Source organism: Salarias fasciatus, chromosome 12 (genome assembly GCF_902148845.1).
Source record: "Salarias fasciatus chromosome 12, fSalaFa1.1, whole genome shotgun sequence".
Lineage (NCBI taxonomy): Eukaryota > Metazoa > Chordata > Actinopteri > Blenniiformes > Blenniidae > Salarias > Salarias fasciatus.
In genome coordinates this window covers 30,068,283-30,089,082 of record NC_043756.1, presented here as the reverse complement: position 1 = coordinate 30,089,082, position 20,800 = coordinate 30,068,283, and the positions used below count along the sequence as shown (strand labels likewise).

Here is a 20,800-nt window from a genome sequence, read left to right as displayed (position 1 = left end):
GCAGAGCCATGCGTCTTCACTAAGAGAACCGATGTTGTTTACGCTGTGTGACTCAGGAGCTTCTGTCTCCATCGAGCCAGTCGTGTGAAGACGTAAAACTCTGAAACGAGGCACACAGGAGTGTTTCAGTCCACAGTTAATCCACTTTTCTGCGAAGCAGAGCGAGAGTCGCGGCGTTCGCCAGAGAGCTGACTCACTCTGGGAATATCGATGCAGACGCTGCGTTAAAGAGAAGGTGGAGATTCAACGTGTTGAGAGCCGCAGGATTTACTGCTGTTATCTTGTCGCGATCTCACTTTAATACCGCTTTAACTCAGGCTTTTTTTTCCCTTCCATTTAAGCTTTCTTACCTTCACACATTTGAGGAATTGGGTCATGTTCCGCGAGGAGACGACTGGAGGTGTAGCCACAGTTCTTAGATTACTGTGGAAAAGATCTCATCGTCTTTATGGTGCTGTCATTGGTCACCATTGTTTTATCTAAGTAATCAGTTTTTTTTTTTAGGCCCCATTTATCATGTTCTGAAGCGCTGCCACTGCTCATGCGCACCACTGTAGTAAATAGTTGTAATAACTACTTAATAATCACTAATAACTGGAAAAAGAAAAATTCAGCTGTTAATACAACATGTAGAGGTAAAAAATAAGTGCTTCAAACAGTTGACGTTAGTGTGAGAAGACAGTTGTTGGTATTTCGGTTGCACAGGTGTACAACTCCAGGTAGCAGGCTCAGTATTAGGCAGTGTCTTCTCCCCGGTGTGTCTTCCAGCCTCTCATAATGACACTATAATAGACTAATGGGACAGGAATTGGCAGCATAAATGCAATTTATATGCAATTATTTTCATTCACCATTTGGATGGGAATCGATCTGGAAGGGTTGTCATAATTTCAGCTGCTTTCCGTGCCATTAGCAGCATTTCCACCCACTAAACGCTGGTGTGTCCTCAGGAGGCTGTCAGACTTTCATTAATATATGTTTTTAATTGGTCCAAGAGGAAGTCCTGACTTCCTATGGCTGTGGAAACCTGAAGCGCTGGCAAACCAAGGGCTCTGAAAGTGATGGAGCGCCGCACCGTTTTCAGGTTTGGGTAGATTGTGATGACAGACATGGACGCAATCGATTTTATCTTTTCTCATTTGGATTATTATGAGTCTTTTAATGGATGATACAAATCTGCTTTCACAATTCATCTTAATCTTAAAATTTTAGTTTGAACTTTTAAACCTGTATATGGTCTTGCCATTTTTGTCACTTTTTACCAAATCAAATGTAACTGGAGCTGCAGAACGGGAGTAAGCGTTTCTTTATATTTTCAGCCGAGTACCTGATTCAGCAGTTTCATCCATCTTTTTCAGAAAGTTTTACATAATTTGGACTTTTTAAGACATTTTAACTTTTTCAAATGCAGCTTTACATGTTTTTCTTTTTTCAGCTCATTTTTGAAGCGGTTGTAGCAATTTTTGCAAGTTTTTTTGTGATTTTAGCTACTTTTTTTCTTTGTACGTAGTTATTGTACCCTCTGCAATATGAGCAAAGAGACAGGAGTCCTTAGGTTGAGAGTGTCACTGCAGAAACATTATTCCACTGAAAATTACTGACATTATTACACCAACAGTAATCACGTTTTTCATATTACTGGTCATTATTGCATTATTGATTGCGTCTACCATCTTGACTTGCAGAAGTAGCCACTCTTTAGTGTTTCATGCTGGAAATAAAGATGGTTAATGAAAAAAATGTAGTTTGTATTTACGTCTTTAATGAACTTAATACAAGTGCTGATTTTCCATGTGCGCCTTTAAAAACATGAACGCTCACCCCTGTAGTGGACTGTCATCGATTTGCCATCGATGGCAAAATATGGATAATTCCACCACCACCACGGTCTGTCAGAAAAAGAATAAGACAGAACTCTGCCTTGTTCTATTTTTATGGATCGAAGAAATTGAAAAAACACATCGAAGTCTGCTCTGTGGCCAGTATTTCAACTTTCCTTTATTTGATCTGTCTTAACAAACGGGATATTGAAAAACAAACCAATTTTCATTTATTTGTTTTTATTTTAAAAATGAAAAAAGGAAAAACGGCTAATTTTTCAATATATTGTTTTTTGATTCTTAGTGAAATATTATTTGATCGAATGACACACGGATTCGTACGACACGACCCTGAAGTGCTTTGAAATCTTTCCCTCTCTTTCCATTATATTGTGTAGTTTGACTTCTTCGCAGGTGTTCAGAGAAAGTGAAACCTTCATGTTTATCAAGTTCCTTTGTTCTGCCCATCTGTCTGTCCTTTAGACCAAACGTGAGGATACTCAGGAGTATTTGTCTTAGTTTTTAATGAGAAAATCTGAGGGTCAAAGTGGACAAGATAAAGAAGCGTTTGAGACTTTTCTGACTCACTTTTTCTCGCTGCAGATTTTATTTGTCGTGATTGTAAATTGAGATCCTCTTCTTATGTTGCTTCATACTTTCCTTTTTGTTTTTAAATGAGAGAATGGAAATGAAAGAAAGTGGACATAGGCTGTTTTGAAGGAATAAAGGTAAAAGAAAAAGGAAGACGTGCATAAAAACAGTAATAACCTGCAATTATTATTATTATATCATTAATTATATCATTTTATTTTATTATTTCTTTATTATATTATTAATTATTATTATATTAATTAATTAGAGGTTTCTCTGGAATACATCGGACACTAGGTTGACTCTAAAATGTTCATATTGCATCTGTTTAATGCTGTTCAATAAATGTTGAATATCTTAGTGGTTGAGACCATCAGCAAGTCCATTCTTAATTTCTGTGCTGACTGGTTTTATTTATTTGGTTGATTGTTTCTCTCAGTTTCCTCCGTTTTCTCACAGAGTCGCTGAAACATACAGATGTGGCTTCACGCCGCAAGCTCGCTGAGTAGCATAAAGTGAATTCAGATGGGATTATAAGAGGGGAGACAGTGAAGAATCACCCACACACACTGGGAGCAGACTGGATTAAACGAACTGAATGGAGCAGGTAAACACCACCTGCACAATAGATCCTGCCTCTGCGCCGCTTCGGGCAGCATCACAAGACAAAACACTGGCTTCATCGCAACAAGATGAACTGCAGGAGAGAGATTACACACACACACACACACACACACACACACACACACACACACACACACACAGACGCAGCGGGAAACACGCAGTGCTAAGCTGGTGTCTGGCTCGTCTCTGGAGCTTCTCCCCGCTGTCAATCCAACTTTATCCTTTGATAGAAAGTGAAACGTCTGAGGAGCAGATCGTCTGCAGTCGTTTTATCTGGGAACCGTCCGCTCCGAGCCAGCAGACGTCACCTTCCAGCTGTTCCAGTAGTAAAAGCCTGGACGTCTTCCTACTGTACTGTCCTGAATTAAACATGAAGCTCTTTGCTCCACTGCACTCATCCGTCAGACTCACCGGGTCGCTGGCACGGGCGGCGGCGCCCAATGCCACGCTGAGCCGAGGCTGTCTGGGAAGCTCCGGCAGCGTGTCACCGGGGCGGTGTGATCCGGGGTCGGCGGTGACAAGGTGTCACTCCCAGAAAGAGTCTCACACTCTGAAGAGCTTCACAGCGTTGCTGGAGATCGGATCTGCCTGGGACAGATGAGGCTGAATCACACAGAAAATCCGCTCAAAGCCAGAAGTGTCACACAATGGGTGGATTGGTTTCTTTTTCTGGTCACACTTTACTAGAAGCATACCTGTATAACGCTTTATAAGTAGTTAAAAACACTCATGAATGATCACAATGTTTTATAACCCACTATACAGCATAGGGTAAGGTTTAGGGTTAGACACCAGGTCCTGGCCCTAATCAATGTTTTAAAGCTTTGTGATCATTTATGAGTGTTTATATCTATAGTTACACAGTGCTAGAATGGCATTATAATACTTTATAAATGTACGTTGTTATAATGCGTTATACAGCGTGCTTCAAGTAAAATGTTACCCTTTATCTTTTTCAAATCTAAAACAATAATAATAATAATAATAATAATAATGATGATTTATTCAATTTAAAAGCATCTTTCAAAGCACCCAAGGACACGAAAAAGTTAAAAACAGTATTAACAACATAAAACAGAGAGCAACAACATTGAATGGTGAGTGCGACTATGAGCCGTGGGTGAAGTGAGATTGTCTGAACAGGTGAGTTTTGAGTCTGGCTTGAAAGAGTGGCAGGGAGTCAGTGGTGCGGCGGTCGAGAGGGAGAGCGTTCCAGAGCTGGGGAGCAGAGCGACTGAATGCTCTGTGCCCCATGGAGACGAGGCGGGCAGGGGGAACAGAAAGCTGGAGGCTGGAGGAAGAGCGGAGTGAACGGACAGGAGTGGCGATGTGGGGGAGGTCAGATCTGTCAGGCGGGGCCGGGTTATATAGTGGTGTCATATAGTTAATTCTCTGTTTCATTGGAAGCCAGTGGAGTTGTTGTAAGATGGGGGAGATGTGGTGAATGGCGGGAGTCCGGGTAATGAGGCGAGCTGCAGAGTTTTGGAAAAACAAAAAATTAAACCTCACCGAACTACCGAACCAGCTCCATATATACCTCCCTATACAGACCGTTGTCTCATTCCTGTGTGTTGGCCCACACGTGTGTGTGTGTGTATGTGTGTTTTTGCTGTAATTACAGAGGTGCTGAAGCACCCTGGAATACAAATAATGGATTTGTAATTCATGTTGAATGAGTTGTTGCACAAACTGGCAAACGGAAGGCGCATATTAAGTGCGTGTGTGTGTGTGTGTGTGTGTGTGTGTGTGTGTGTGTGTGTGTGTGTGTGTGTGTGTGTGTGTGTGTGTCAGACAGACACGCCGTTCGCCAGGCCTCACCTGCTGAAGGCCTCCTCTAATGGGGTGTGAAGGATGCACTCTGGCTGGAAGTGGTGTAACAGCGGCTGGTGATGAGGAAGCAGCTCAGAGCTCTCAGCCTTGGTGTCACCATAAAGCCTCTTAGGACTGGAACAAAGCAGGATTTTACCGCTTTCTTTCTTTTTATTAGAAAAATCTGCTTTGGAAAGGATTTAAGACTTTATCTTCAACATAAACACTCCAGTGTGACTGATAGACTTACTCAAGTATTAAACTCTGTAATACCTGGACTGTACCTCACTATTTACATTTGTTGCTTTGCCGCATTCCTCTCTCAAATAAAATGTCTTTTTAGAATTGAAACACTGAAAATGTGGTAAACCTCATTGTAACTAGCACATTGTGTTGAATAGCTATTTTCAGTAAATGATGTGTCATCAACTGTGTTGATAAGACTGAACTGTCAGAATCAGTTAGTGGAAAGAAGGTGCTCTATAATCTAGATGATCTATAATCCACAGTTTGCGCCACAAGCTGTGTTTCCTCCCGTTGTTTTAAGAGTAAATGCTTTGACTCTTCTTATCTGCAGTCCACTGTAACGCTGCCGTTAATTGCAGCCTGTTGTAAGCAGTCACTGGATAATGCATAAATCATGCCGACACTCAGATAAAGTTAATAAATGACAAAGTGGTGCCTCGCGGCTGTCCGTGTTATCACTGACATGTGACTTCAGAGGGAGCCACCTCTGCTTCCTGCTCTCTGCTGTTGGGGACCTGGTGGATCCTCCTCTGTCTCTCTGATAATGTAGATCTACCATCCTCACCTAACTGAAGATGAAGTTAATAGAAGATGAATGTTTTATTTGAAATATCCCCTTTTAGGCTAACTTGATTACCAGGAATGCTGGGAGATACCTGCAGCTGCAGGGTTGATTCCGGTGACTGCAGGTGTGAGGTGCTGGCGAAGCGACACTTTGGTTTTCAACTCCTTTGTACATTTTTGTTGTTTCTGCCAAATCATCAGACGGGAGCTGGAGTCTCGTCCAGCGTCTCGTCAGAGGAGCTGCAGAGAGCCTGACGGTCAGCCTGTTTGTTTGCAGGCGTCACATCCCATCTGCTGCTGAGTCAGGCCCGGCCTCAACCAATCCGGCGCCCTTGGCAAGATTTTAGGTGGCGCCGCCCCCTTGCATTTCCAGCATGTACTGTATACTAACAAGAAACTTGATAGCTTTGTCTTTGACAATTTTTTTTTATTTAAAGAAAGAAAATTCCCAATCAGCATAGTCGACAACATAATAAATCATAAATAAATGCAAAATGAATAACATATGCAATACAATATGAGTACCTGACATGAATGGTACAGAAAATCAAACATCAAGCTTCTTTCAGCAGAAGCCACTGTAACAGGAAAAGTGGCAGAGATTCTCAGTGCAGCCCACATGTTGGGGTAAAGTTCTGCCAGCTTCTTCTCATGAAGGTGTAACTGAGGTGGAGGTACCAGGATGAGCGCTTGATTCTGATGTGGAGGTACCAGGATGAGCGCTTGATTCTGATGTGGAGGTACCAGGATGAGCGCTTGATTCTGATGTGGAGGTACCAGGATGAGCGCTTGATTCTGATGTGGAGGTACCAGGATGAGCGCTTGATTCTGAGGTGGAGGTACCAGGATGAGCGCTTGATTCTGAGGTGGAGGTACCAGGATGAGCGCTTGATTCTGAGGTGGAGGTACCAGGATGAGCGCTTGATTCTGAGGTGGAGGTACCAGGATGAGCGCTTGATTCTGAGGTGGAGGTACCAGGATGAGCGCTTGATTCTGCTGCATCCCAGGTGGATTGAGTTGCTGAGGTGGAGGCAGCAGCAGCAGATGTGGTAGATGGTCCAGGGGGGATTTAGAAACTTCAGCAGCACATCTGAAAAGAGTATGTGACTCCATTGAGTTAACCTTGCCGGCAAGCTGAATTCTCACGGTATTTGTTCTCACACACCACGAGAATCCATCTTGTACCGCTCCAGCCTCATGTGTTCGGGATCCGACTTTTTTTGGCTGGACCAATCACGCTCAGATTTTTTTTGGTCAGACCAATCACGCGTCGTTTAGGGCGGGACATCAAGCAGGACGGAAGCAGGAAGTGACGGACTGCTAATAATATTAGCATGGCTAGCGAAAACAATGGATGTCCCGACAGCCATTAAATCTGTTTTGAATGAATCCTCTATTGCGTCTTTGAAAAACGATCAGCAAGAGGTTTTTTCTTTGCAGTGATTGGCTGAAACCAAACATAGTTAGGCGGCGCACTGTGTCCTTCCATCCAATGAACGCAAAGAGTTCTACAGCAACTCCCTCCTTCCACGAACGGATTTGCCGAGTGAAATCTCAGATTGACATGTGAAGTCACTTGTGAAGTGTCGTAACGCTACAAGATTATTTGTTGGTGTTCCACAGCGTAGTGAATGTGCGGATTATAACGTGTCCACCAAAGTGTTTTGGGGTTGTTGGATTGTGTATTTGATGAGTTTGACGAGGGGGAACAAAAATACCATCCACTTCCATTGTGTCCGTCCCGAAAACCTTCCCCGACTCGCCTCTGAATAAACAACAGCTCGCCCTCACAAAAAAAGTAAGTATGCTGTTCGAAATGACTAAGGAATTGCACTAAATGGGCCAATTTGCCAAATTGTTGAAGTATCGCTTTAACAACTCGGCTCACAACTATAAGATCTGGGTGGAAAAGTGACTAATAGCAGCAGAGCCGTCAGCCAACCAGAAGGCATGATGAGATAAATGAAGGTTACTCTATTACACATCCACACGCGCTCACAGAATTGCTCCAAACCTTGAAGACTAAGAAATTCTGAATGCTGAATTTTATCCTTACAATACCAAACAATTTATATGATGCTTTGGGAGCTGATTTGTTATTTTGGGACAGATTAACTTACTTTACTTTACATTATAAACGTGTTGGCATGTGTTTGTCTCGTTGACACGGATAGGCTAACTTAGCATTGGACAGCTAATGTAATTCTAAATTTAAAGACACACAAGCTTACAAAAACCGCAATTTGATTAAGTTTATCACAATGTGGTAGCGTAATAATATAATGAAACAAACTACTTACTTGAGGCTGTGGTGGTAAACTTTGGTCTCGCTCTGAAGCCATGCCGTTGTCTGTTTTCGAAATCAAAAGGTTGCTGTTTGTTTACATTCTCTTCTTCTTCGTTGGTTCTAGACATACTTCTGGAATGCTAAAATCTGATTGGAGCCGCAGCAACCAATCAGCGTGGCAGAATTCTAACACTGCACACCGTGGAGCGAGCGCACAGGGCCCGTCGAGCAAGCGCAAGAGACATATTGAGAGAGAGAGAGGGAGAGAGAGAGAGAGAGAGAAGCAGGTCGAGCAAGCGCACAAAATTGTAGGTGCGCTAATGCATACTTCATCTTTTTGCCTCCCTCGGAATTGTGGCACAAATATAACGCCATACATGATCTACATTGTTTTCCATAACAAGTCCCTCCACATTATTGACTGGTATCAAAACAGTTAGCTTGCGCTATTTGTGACGTTCTGCAACAGAGACATAATTCCATGTGACATTACATCTGTCTTTTCTCGTTTCTCCTCCTCTTGTGTTTCTTTCTGGGACACCAGAAAGTTCTGGTCGTCTTGACATCTGTTGATAATCTGATGGAGGACGTCCAGAATCGATCATGAAGTGAATCGGGAAGGAGAGGGGGAGGAGGGGGGCGTGGGGGCGGGCAGCTGGGGGGCGCCGATAACTCGGTAAATAATATTGTAGACAACTGTAATTATTTAGTCGTCTTTGCAAAGAGTACAACTGTACAACTACTACTAACTAATAACTACTACTAACAAGTAAAACTACTTAGAAAGTTACACCTCTTCTTCTTTCCCATTTGCGCTGCAAGCGCGGCGGCGCTGGCGCCCCCTGATGGACGGCGCCCTCAGCATCTGCCTATTCATCGTATTCAGCCCCGCCCATTTTCCAAGGGGCGGGACTTCCTGTTTTCAGTAGCACTTCTGGTAACAGCGTACTGGCGGTGTTTACAGCTGAGAAAATGATGTAGGAAGAAACGAAAACCTCTTTAAAAAACGCAAATGGATGGAGTCTGCCTCATCCGGGACTTATTACAGAGTTGGGGGGATGACATGAAAAAGTGGCCACAGGTCATGTATGGCGATATTTTCAACTATTTCGTGTTGTCTCTTGGCGCGGATGGCTCGGCTGTGAGGAATTATAAGAGCACTGAAGCCTATCAATACTTGCACAGTGCTAAAGTCGGCTCTGTTTTGTCACATCGAGAACGGGAATATACATACGTTTTTTTTGTGAGGTAGGGATGATTTTCTGGCTCCTCCTCCTCCCAAAGTTTTGGATATGAGCCTCGTTTCAGCATACATTTTGGATTCATAGTGAAAATGCAGAATAATTCAATATTATCACATGAAGGCAGCTGAACAAGCCGTTGAGAGAAAATGAGATGAACTATGTTATGGGACTCTTTCGGGTGGAGCAGCATCCAGCGTGACCCGGCGGGACGTCTCCGCCTGCCACCGCCCAGCTGAAGGATGCTTCTGTGCCCCGCCACTACTGACCTACTTCCCGAGTTCTGTTACTGCGACCAGATTCTGTGGTAAAATATGCCAGAATGGCGGGCTTCTTAAAAAATGGCAGCTATCTTTAATTTCAGGTGGCCAGTGTATTTTTTTTTCAAAGAAGTAACCCTTATTTAGTATTTTTGCCAAGTTTGGCTTGTATCACAATTTCAGCGATTCACCTTGAAAACGTCATTTATCTGCTGCACTAAAAGTCATGATTCTTCACATTATGATAGTAGCCTAGTAAGAACAGGGTGTTTTGCAAGTTCCCGCATTTTCATTGCTTAAATATCTGCCACAATCCGTTGCATTTTTTTATGAAAACGTGCCGCATAATCAAAGGTTTTTTTTCCCGCAACAGTCACAAAACTCTGCAGTTATCCAGAAGGACTGTCTTTACTCGCCACAGGCGGTCACTTGTGTTGACTTTAAGTGAAAGGAGCTGTAACGGTTGTTTGGTTAAAGTCTTTAACCAAACAACAGTTCCAGGTTTCATTAAAAATCACAGGGTCTCCATACCTTAGTGCCAATCTGGTTTCCACGTTGTCCGGCCTGCAGGTGCACGATTTCACGCATTTTGTGAATGTTTTAGCCGAGTCCCAGAGAGCTGAGGGGTTCGCCAATGGAGCCCGTTGAGGAGATGCGACTGGTCCCCAGGAGGTCCTCGGAGCTTCTGACTAATGACGAGCTGGTCACAACGGCTTCACAGCTGCGCGCATGGATACTGAAATAACGATGCTACACAATCCCGCATATCTGATCTATGATAGAGTCAGAACTTCAAATTCATTGGAGGACGGACACAAACTGGAGTAAAAGTGAAAAATTTTAGCAAAAGGAGCACGACAGTCGTGTAAACCAGTGGGGACTACTTTTCCTTCCGCCTGTGTGAGCCGCCGGTCACACTGCACTTCGGTTGTTTCCTGAAGTATTGACAAGTATTTGTGCTCATGAGAAAATCAGTGCTAATATTTAGTGCAGAAGCTATTGTTTGCAATTGCAGATATCAAACGTTTCCTGTAGTTCTTCACCAGATTTGCACATACTGTAAAACTAAGTGCCGCAGTGCGCGCTTATACTCGGCAAAAATCCCTCTGATATCCACAAACCATTTCACCCCAGGATGACAGCAGACCTTCCCACGATGTCACTTACCAAACTTCAGAGCAATCTGATTTGGCATTTCAAAATAAGAGCCCCATAAAGAACACAACTTGTGATGTATTGTCAACACAACTTCAATTTTTCACCTGTCAAACGCAAAACCTATTTTACACTACAATACCACATCCTTTGGAGGTCCTTCAGGCACGTCAAGCAGCAATTAGGCGCAAACGGAAGAGAGCGGAAGAGAAATTTTCACTTCCCTGCTTGTCTTTCTCACATAAAATCCTCATAAATGTCACCATTGCATTGGCTAGACAGCACCTAAATAATTCACCAAATTTAAACTCTCACAAGTCAGCGCAATGATGCAGAATTGAAAGAAAGACGATACCAAAAAAGCTTCTCCTCTGTTTTCACCTGTCAACACAGGAGTTTGCTGGGAGTTCTCTGTCCATGCATGTACGTTTCCTTCGAGTTCTCTGGCTTCCTTATGCCACGGGCCGGCTCTGTGCTGAGTCACCTGCTGCTTTTCTCCCGCACAGCTTTCTTCAGGGAGCAGCTGGAAACAAACAGATTGAGCGCTCTCATTTGTTTGACTCATGCAGCTCTTTATTTTCATCTGATTGTACGAGTCCCATCCAGAATGCTTCATCACTGCTGCCTCATCCTTTTGTTATGTAACCCTCTGCCCGTGTTTTGGGGTGCAGGATTGTGGTTTTTCTCGTGTTTCAGCCCCTCCAGTATGGCGGAGCTCAAATATTCAGCCCATCCACACCCCAGTCAGGAGGAGGTTGGGGTGGATGGTGGGTGTGCAGAGCAGTTACTCACTCCAACAAGGTGGCTGTGGATGGTAGTGTGAAAACCATGTTATGAAGCATTGTGTTGCAGTAGGTCATTGTTCAGAGAGGGCTATCTTCCAGTTCCAATCTGGTCATTCGATCCCCCTTCTTCTTCTTTTAGTGTCTTTCAGTAACACATTAAACTTCAAAATTCCACCAATCATGTGCGTGAATGGCTGAATGCAACTGAACAGAGCCCACCAAGACTGCTGAAGCATTGAAGCCCTTTCAGTTTTATTTTTGTCAGTCATGATTATTAACTGGGTATTATTTTGGAATTACTAACAAAGTTTTGGTTACTTTTATTCAATTTCAGGGAGCTTTTTGTGATGTTGTCTTCATCCAACTCCCTGAGCCAACTGAGATTATTCTTCCTCCTCTAACATCCAGGTTACAGAGCATCTTCCTCCCTCTGTCATCCAGATTATAGAGCATATTCCTCCCATTAGCTGATATAACTTCACCTTAACTTAATGAGTACATCAGTTATTAAAATGAGACACGCTAAGTGCTAATAGCTCAGTTAATGGTGATGCTAACACAACAGTTATGTTGTGAACATTGTTCCCATTGGACACTTTTTACTGGAAGTAACTAATCATTTGCTAGAAAATTATGATCCCGTCTTGCGTGATTCTAGGTAATAATCCCACATCATCTGCATGTTGCATTGTTATTTTCATTAAAATGATCTCCACAGTCATCACTGAGTGGGATTACCAAACAGCAAAAAACAAAAAAAAAATGTTTTAATGCTGCGGTCAAAATGAATGAAGTGCTGTCAGGCAGTTTGAAGTGGGAGGATTTTGTTTTGTCGTGTTGAATCCAGTCTCTTTGTTTGCTCTCATGGTACCTGTCCATCACCGGGTTGGGGAGTGTATATAAACACTGCTGCTGGAGAAGCGGGGACATGCGTTCCAGAGAGGTGATTTTCTGTGAGCAGATATGCTCGATGCTTTGGATTATGTAGCCTCCACCTGCTTTGTTTGAGCTGGTGGCTCCCTCAGCTCCTCGCAAGCCTTCATGGCTCCTGCATTCGGCTGTGGTCGTGCAGGGACGTCGGATTAATTAACCTCGAAACAAAAGCGGCTGTGGGACTTTCATGCAGGAGACATTTGTTGCCTTCCTCTCATTCCAAAATCCATTTTTTAAGCAGAACATTCACATGAGCAGAATAACTATTTACTCCGGATTTGGCTCCGAGCACCGAACCCCTAACGCATCGCAAGTTTTCTGTTAACACTTGAAAATGTAGCGTAAACGGAGGATTGATCCACCAACCTTGATCTGAAGACGATCCACTCTGCTAACTCAGTTTATTCAGTTTATTTTCTGACAAAACCACAGATTAGAAGGTGGGTTTCCATGTAATTACTAGAAAAACAAACCCATGCGTCTTTATTACAGCAGCATGGACAGCCGACGCTCATTGATCCATGTGGCCCCACGGAGGCAATTTCCAGGACTTAAAGCAAACGTGGTGGAACTACAGCTCTTTCAATTAAATTTTTAATTGGCTTGCTGCAAATTCTGAAAATATATTGGATTACGGTTCAAATACGAAGCCTGTCCGTGACTCTGTTGTGGAGTTCTAGCTCTGTCTTGGATGATTCTCAGCAGAGCAAAGCCGACTAGAGAAAAGTGCTGCTGGTGACCAGAAGTGAGCAAACTGAACTCTGGCACTCGGCCCTGGTCTCGGTGTCTTTTTCTGTATGTGAAAAGCATTTGTACGTCCTGAGAACTTGTGGAGCTTTTCCATCAGTGGATCTGATTGTCTCACTCAAGCCAACACTGGACAAATATATAATACCGGTTAGGCCTCATTCACACGTACGCGGCTGTGCGGGCACGGATCTGTCCGGGTTTGCACGGTGTCTGCGTGGAAAAGTCAGAACTGCATGCAAACAGATCAGTCCTTTCACACTGCCGCGTGTGGCCCTTTCAAATCCGCGCGGCGATTTCTAAATAGAAATCAAGCCTATTTTTCTGCGCGGACTTGAGCGGGCTGTGCGCGGCGTCCCGTTGAAACCAACGGCATAAACACACATCTCGTGTCAGCGAGGCTTCCTATGCATGCATTGAGCTCATGTCTGCTCACAAACTGGTCACACAAGAGGCTTTCGCCAGTGTTGTGCTCCGTCTATTTTTCCGTGCGGCTTGGAGCGAGTCCCATTGAAAACAATGAAGACAGGGCCTCGTTGTCATATATGCAGATATATGATCCGTTTGAATTTACTATTTAGCGCAGTTGAGAGGAGCGCGCGTGTCTAGATACATATATCTAGAGATCTATATCTATGGGTCTATGCCGGAGCTACGGAAGCCGCATTGTGTTGTGTGTTTTTGACTCCTGATGCTGATGCACGTTTCTGGATGCCTGCTCTTGGGAATAAACATCCTTTTGCTCCCGAAACGCCTCTGGAATTACTTCAAACATATGACACTAGCCGCCCGTTGCTGTGGACAACCCTCTCACGCAGACCGCGCTGGTGAGAAAGGGACGCCTGAACACGCCGCTCCAGCGCCGCGCCGTCTCCGCGTCCGCCCCGCGCCCGCGCAGTGACCGCGTGTGTGTGATTGAGGCCTTAGGATTGGACTCGGCAGGTCTTTTCTTGCCCACAGGCCGTATGTTTGACCCCCTTGGTCTGTACTGACGTTTACATACTAAAAACTTCATGAACTGCTAAACGTTGACAGTATAAATGCTATTTTACTAAAAACACATTGTGATATAATACAAACTAAACTCATGCTGAGTCGCTCATAAGAAGTGAGGTCGATGGTAGCGTAAGGGTTAAATAACGCTGACATGATTTTAATATAAGGGTTAAATAAGGATAATAGAATGATAATATAAGGCTAAAATAAGGGTGAATTAGGGCTAATGGAAGAGTGAAGTAGGAAAGGATCTCAGGCAGAAACCATTTCAAGCTCCAGTGTCGGGAGCTTCTGGTTTCTTTAGTGTATCAACAACAAACTCCATCATATTTGCATGTGTGTGTGGCTGTGAACACTCAGCTCCACTGTGGTGATGCTGTGGGTTCCCAGTGGGAGAACATGGGAGTCTGATTGGTGGAAGTTGAGCTCAGGAGCTAAGTGTATTAATGCACATCCATTCACCCCCCCCCCCCCCCCCCCCCCCCCCCCCCCCCCCGAACCGTCCCTCTGAGCCTCTGTTTCCTCCTGCCGCTCCTCACCCTCCTTCTCCCACATCTGCTCCTCTTTCTACTCGTCCATGTCTCTCCATCCTCCCCTGATCAGACATCCACTCTTTTACCTTCTGCTCTCCATTTGCTCATCATTTCTCCCTCTTCATTTCTATTCCCCCTCTTCTTTTTTCATTCTCATTGATCTAACAATCTCTCTCATGTACCAGTAATTCCTTCCAGTCCAGCGCCTCAGGCAGTGTTTGATGATGTTCTGTGTTTGAGAACCGATACAGGAACTCAATGGGAGGTTTTTGAGACATTGTCAGCCTTTTTTCCTTTGGGACCTCTCAAATCTGGACCTCCTCTGTGATCTTCGAGTAAAAAAATTAAAATAAAAAATTCCCACCATGAAGCCAGCTGTGTTGGACACACCCACTGTGAGCAATGCACAACATCTACATCTAGATTCTAGATCAGGGGATGGACAAATCATTTGTCTTGCATATACATTTTTTTCTTCATGTATACATACATTTTGGACAGTCCTTCAAAACATCGACTGTAATGAGAGGTTAAATATTGTTGTATTTCAGCTGTTGCCATTGCTTCAATGATGAAAGTTGAACCAATCCACATCGGTTGTGTGTGAACTGGTCTTATCGGGTTAGAAGATCATTGGAGTTGATACATATTATCATTTATCCAGGACTGCTCACTCGTTATCCAAGTGGCTTCATGCTGTTCCTCAGCTAGACTGGTTAATCAAACCAACTAGTGGTGCTCAGGTATTTCAAGTCTTCAGGTGCATCACTGAGGTTTGGACCATAATGTCCATCAGCAACAGCAATGGCTGTGGATCAATAGTACTGATTTCTCTTATGTAACACTTTTTCACGAACAGGCCCCAAAGTGCTTCAGACTGTCACATTCAGCCATTCACGCTCACACCCCGATAGAGGCCGTTCCAAATGCTCAGTCGATCCACTGGGAGCGTTTTGAGGTTCACTGTCTCAAGGATATTTTGACATGTGGACAGACTGCGAATCTGAAATGGAGGAGGTTTTGTGGACATTTCTGGACTTCTTTTTGTTTTAGTCATTTAAAGTTGAAAAAAATGTCAACAGAGTGACTGTGATGGACTAAACATAACTTTTTCAGTGTCTGAATTTATAATGAAACACTTTGTCTTCATCAGTCCAGGTTCATATCGATTCATTTGGTTTCTGGAACAAATGTTTCAGGTTAGAGATGCTTCGAGTTGGTGGATCTCAGAAGATTTTATGGTTTTTCAGTGGACCTTGGATGATCTGTTGTGGTTTACTGACCTTCATTGTGGTTGTTGGAGAAATTTGAGCTCATATGAGGAAAAAAAAAAAATGTCATTGTGATTGACCATGACCATTTCTCCTGATCCACCAATGCTTAAACGAAAGATCCCTGAGTTGTTCTGTCACTACAAAGTGGAAACTCTAGATATAAAATCCTCTTCTGAAAGCAGTTTACTCACCTAACATGCCTTCTTCCATCTTCCTGCCTCATTTTTTGCTCCCTTCTGTTCTGCTGCCCTCACACGCAGCCTTGTGTTGTGACACTTCTTTTCATCGTACGTCAGACTCAAAGACACGGCTGTCACGTGCGTTGGACTGAGGTGGATTTTTGAGAAAGGGCTGTCTAAGATATGCAGGGTTCTCCCCTGAGGGAAGGAGCAGCACAGAGAGAAAGTTATTACTGTGAAGCAGCTGGGGCTCATAAGAAGCTCAGCGGTGAATGATTTACGTCCACAGGTCCTCACCACTCTGCATACCATCTCCCGCTTCTGTGCCGTCATTGCTGTTCTCCGTACTGATCCCTGTGACCGGCGCACTCTCTGCACTGTGTCGATGAATGTAAACACTTCCCTGCTTGAAGAACTGAAAGGACACTGGCTCCTCAACCTGTCGTTAAGCGAGCTCGACGTGTGAAACCTCCAAGCAGCTGAACGCCTGCCCTGCAGACCGCCATTGTTATTATCGTCCATCTACTGCAGAACTCTTTAATACAGTTGTGGTGCATGAGCAGTAGCGGCGTTTCAGAAAATTTGCATTTCCCCCAGTTTCCATGGAGACAGAGTAGCACTATTTTCAAAAAGTTCCACCTTGGGAACCGTTTTAAAAAAGTTGCCTCATCAGTGGTTCTGAGCGCCATCGTCCTGTTAACAGACATCCAAACCTCGACAGGAGTTGAAACTTGAAATCATTGTTGTGTCAATACGGCCTTCGATTTCCTAAGAAATTCTGAGTGTGCACAAGCAAACCACAACCTCCTACATTTCAAATTTTCAAATTTTCCTGGAGATATTTGGAGTGTACAGACCTAAGGTTCCAACAAGCCACTTTGCACAGTGAAATCCATCTTCAGATTAATGAGGCAGGGACATTTTTATAGTAAATTTTGTGTGGGAACGTGTAGTCCCTAACAAGTGGCTTCTTTCCAGTGGCGCCATTTGTTTTCAGATTTATAACACAAGTAAAATCTATTATTGAGAGTGCATATGTACACCAGAAATTACAAATAGTTTTCTGAGTGCAATCAGAGTCACAGTGATTTAAAGATGAGTTTTCAAACCAGGATTTACTTTTACAGAGAGGACAATATTGTAATGAAATAGGATTTTCATGACATTTCTGCTTCAGTCTTGTTCTACAATACGGCCATTACCACTAGGAAATATAAACAAATTCATTAAAATCAAACTGTATTTTCATGTCGACCATGATTTATTAGTTTATCAGATCTGAAATATATGAGGAAAAGTTAACAGGCTGTGTGTAATGGGCCTGTGCTGCTGTGTAACATGCGTGTAACGTGTTGGTCCTCCTGTGTAATGCGCTCCTTCTGCCGTCCTCTGCAGGATCCTGGCCACTGTGGGCGCAGACTTTGACCTGAGGACGCTGAGGGCGGTGAGAGTTTTGCGGCCACTCAAACTGGTTTCCGGTATTCCAAGTGAGTTCATATTTTAGTACAGTCCCCTTTCCAGGAGTTTGGCAAAGTAAAGCGTTTCACAAATGATTTGACAGAAGCCTCAAAAGTAAAACTGCTCTTCATCTGCTCCTCCTCCTCCTTCAGGTCTCCAGGTGGTGTTGAAGTCCATAATGAAAGCCATGGTGCCTCTTCTGCAGATCGGCCTACTGCTCTTCTTCGCCATCCTCATGTTCGCCATCATCGGCCTTGACTTCTACATGGGAAAGTTCCACCGCACCTGCTTCAGGACGGACACGGGTGAGATGTCTGAAAGTTGTTTTCGGATGACAGATGGTGTGACTAGTAAATAAGACGGTGCCCCACTTCTGCTAAACATTGAGACTGGACTTAAATGTATATGATTGTATAATTGTAACTTGACAGTAGATTTACCAACGATGGTTCTTTGTTGCTGTGGTTCTTCAGTGTTCATCTGGTGTGAAATAGACCAGGTTCTTCACTCTCTCTGTTTCTTATGTCCTTTAAATCATTGGACTTGGTTTTTGCTGATTTTCTGATGGATTCGGATTTCATTCTGAGCTTGGTTGAAACCACTTCAAACTTATTTTAGCCTCATTTACAGCTGGTTTCTTAATGATTTCAGGTTTTGTTCCAAATTGGCATAAAAGTGGTTCAGGAAATGATTTCTATTCTGTGTTTGAAAAGTCTTTGGACTATGTCCTAGTCTTTGTAACACATTTCAGCCTCATTCTATATTAGTTGGAGACTGTTTTTGGAAGGACTTTGACCTTATTCACAATTTGGTTTAGTACTCTTTGGATGGTGATTTAAGACTTGTTCTTTGTATTTATGTTTTGGAATATCTCGGGATTTGATCTGGATGAGATTCTGGCTCATGTTTTTAATCTTGGACATTTCAGTCTAGGACGGATTTTAGCTGGACTATCTTTAGACTTGGTACTACACTGGTTTCAGTCTCATTCTGGAAGGGTTTTAGAGTAGTTTTGGCCCATCTGAAACAGGTTTCATCATGACCTTAGAATTTGTTCTAAACTGGTTTGAACGTTTTTTGAGGTTGTGCTCTGATGAAACTGGGTTTGGATGTTGTTCTTGGCTGGTTTGACATGCTTTGAGACCTAGCTCATGTCTTGAATCATTCTGCTGCCATCTGGAGACGAACATATCAGTTCAAAGCTGGATTTGGACAAATTCTTGATGTTTTATTTATTATTACTGGGGTTAAATTGAGATTTCGGATTCATTTGGTTCTCTCTTCCTAACTTAGTCTACCCTCAATCTGGACAAGTTTGCAGTTTTGGAGACATCTTCATTCTATTTATATTTTTAGTGTCTTTGGTTATGGACTGGTTTGTCTGGGTTTTTCCTTCGTCTGGACTAGTGTGTTTTCCTGTTTGCTTGTTTGACACTTAAATGGTTAAGATTCTGTTTGTGATGAGGATGTCCTTGGATGTAGTTCTGGACTTCCAACTTAAAACCTTTCGGAACTGGGTTGAGACTGGTTTTGTAGTGACAGTCAAAGCTGGTTTTAGACTGACGGATCAGAAGTCGTGAGTCTTCAGTCTAGAGCACTTTCAGGATATGGACTTTTTTGGAGCTCCGGTTTCAGTGTGATTTTCTTTATGTCATCTTGATTCTGAACTGGTTGACAAATGGTGTTGGTGTTTTTGTAGTACTGATTCTTTTTGCTCTAATTTTATGCACAATACTAAACATAGAACTCAAGTAAATGTATCTTTGTAGCTGAATGTATGTCTTATGCATATGATGGCATGTTTTTCTGGAGAACCTTTACATAATAGATCCCCAGCCTCTTTCTAAAAATACTTCTTTGTGTTTGTGCGTTGGCGTGCGTTAATGGCCACAGGCGAGCAGGTGGAGGATTTCCCATGTGGCCTGGAGGCGCCGGCGAGGACCTGCGGTAACGGCACCGACTGCAAGGAGTACTGGATCGGACCTAACTTTGGCATCACCAACTTTGACAACATCCTCTTTGCCGTTCTGACCGTTTTCCAGTGCATCACCATGGAGGGCTGGGTGGATATCCTCTACAACGTGAGTCAGAGGAAAGACCTGTCTGTTGAACGTCAATGTGGGGGGAGGGGTTTGAGGAATAAAACAAATCAGAGCAACTTACTGAAATCCTAAAGTTTCCAAAGTGTTCTACGTTGTGCTACCTTATACTAAAGTTAGCATTTCTATGAACATGTTGCTCTTCAGCTAAAGTCTCTCAGTCCGCAGAAAAAACGGTCAATTTTCAGTTTAGAAATACTGAACCCATGGTTAGAATTACTTCTAGCATTAGCTGTAGCATTAGCTGTAATATTAGTTCTAACATTTGTTGAGTTTACCTGTAATATTAGCGCTAGCATGAGCATTATCTGAAGCTGTTTTCTTGTGGCCAATCAGCAGTAGAAGCCTTAAAATAAAACAATATACGATCAAAAAATTAAAAAATAGTAAGAATATTAGAAATATTAAAAACAAAAAGCTTCATAACTTGATTCTAAAGTCATAAAATGATAATAATTTAAAAATTTATGAGACTTTAAAATGAATGCGAAATGCAAAGTGGCAGATTTTTGAACATGGAAAAGCAAATAATTGCCATTATTCACAAAACTCTGCACATAACTAATTAAACTCAACCTTTAAAGTACTAATAACTTGTCCATACCCTTTTAGCCGATTGTAATTGTTTTTAATATGAACCTGACTCATTACATCTTCATAGTTTTTGTTACAATGTCAGCGTGCAGAAACGGAGAGTAGAAAGTGTGCGTGGCCGCTGCATCCTGTTCGTCCACGCCGGACGTGCCGTCAGCTCCTGTCTGCTGTCCGATCAGACACAAGAGGAGGGTGACTCACAGCTACAGCTCCCATTAGGACCGCTGCGCTGCAGCACAAATCACAGCTTGCTGCCATTTGCATAAGACTCACAATTATATCATGACGGGAGAAACAATTATGTAAGGAGGGTCAATTATTAAAGAGCTGTGGTGGGAGAAGGATGTACGAGAGGAACTGAAGCCATCGGTGCTGGGAGGAAGGAACGCTGCAGATAACACTTCTTTGCGGCTGCTTTGATGTCAAATAATTGTTTCTCTTCTGTAACGTGGACCGAAGGACTTCAGGGTGAATGGAGGAGAAACTCAAGCTTTTCCTTTTAAAGATTCTTTCATCAATTTTCACTCTTTCAAACACGCTTTTGCTGTGCAAAGGACTTCACTTCTGGCCCTTTTCAAACACTGTTTGTATTTTGAATTTTTTTT

At 43.1% G+C, this 20,800-nt stretch overlaps 1 protein-coding gene across 2 annotated transcripts in view; it reads left to right on the top strand.

The window, feature by feature from the left end:
• Nucleotides 1-20,800, top strand: part of cacna1ba (calcium channel, voltage-dependent, N type, alpha 1B subunit, a) — a 99,065-nt gene that overhangs the window by 20,191 nt on the left and 58,074 nt on the right. For both annotated transcript variants that reach the window (XM_030105731.1, XM_030105730.1), the window contains exons 4-6: nucleotides 17,440-17,531; nucleotides 17,655-17,807; nucleotides 19,396-19,583. In XM_030105731.1, the coding sequence (XP_029961591.1) occupies nucleotides 17,440-17,531; nucleotides 17,655-17,807; nucleotides 19,396-19,583 (433 nt within the window). The remainder of the gene's footprint in view (nucleotides 1-17,439; nucleotides 17,532-17,654; nucleotides 17,808-19,395; nucleotides 19,584-20,800) is intronic.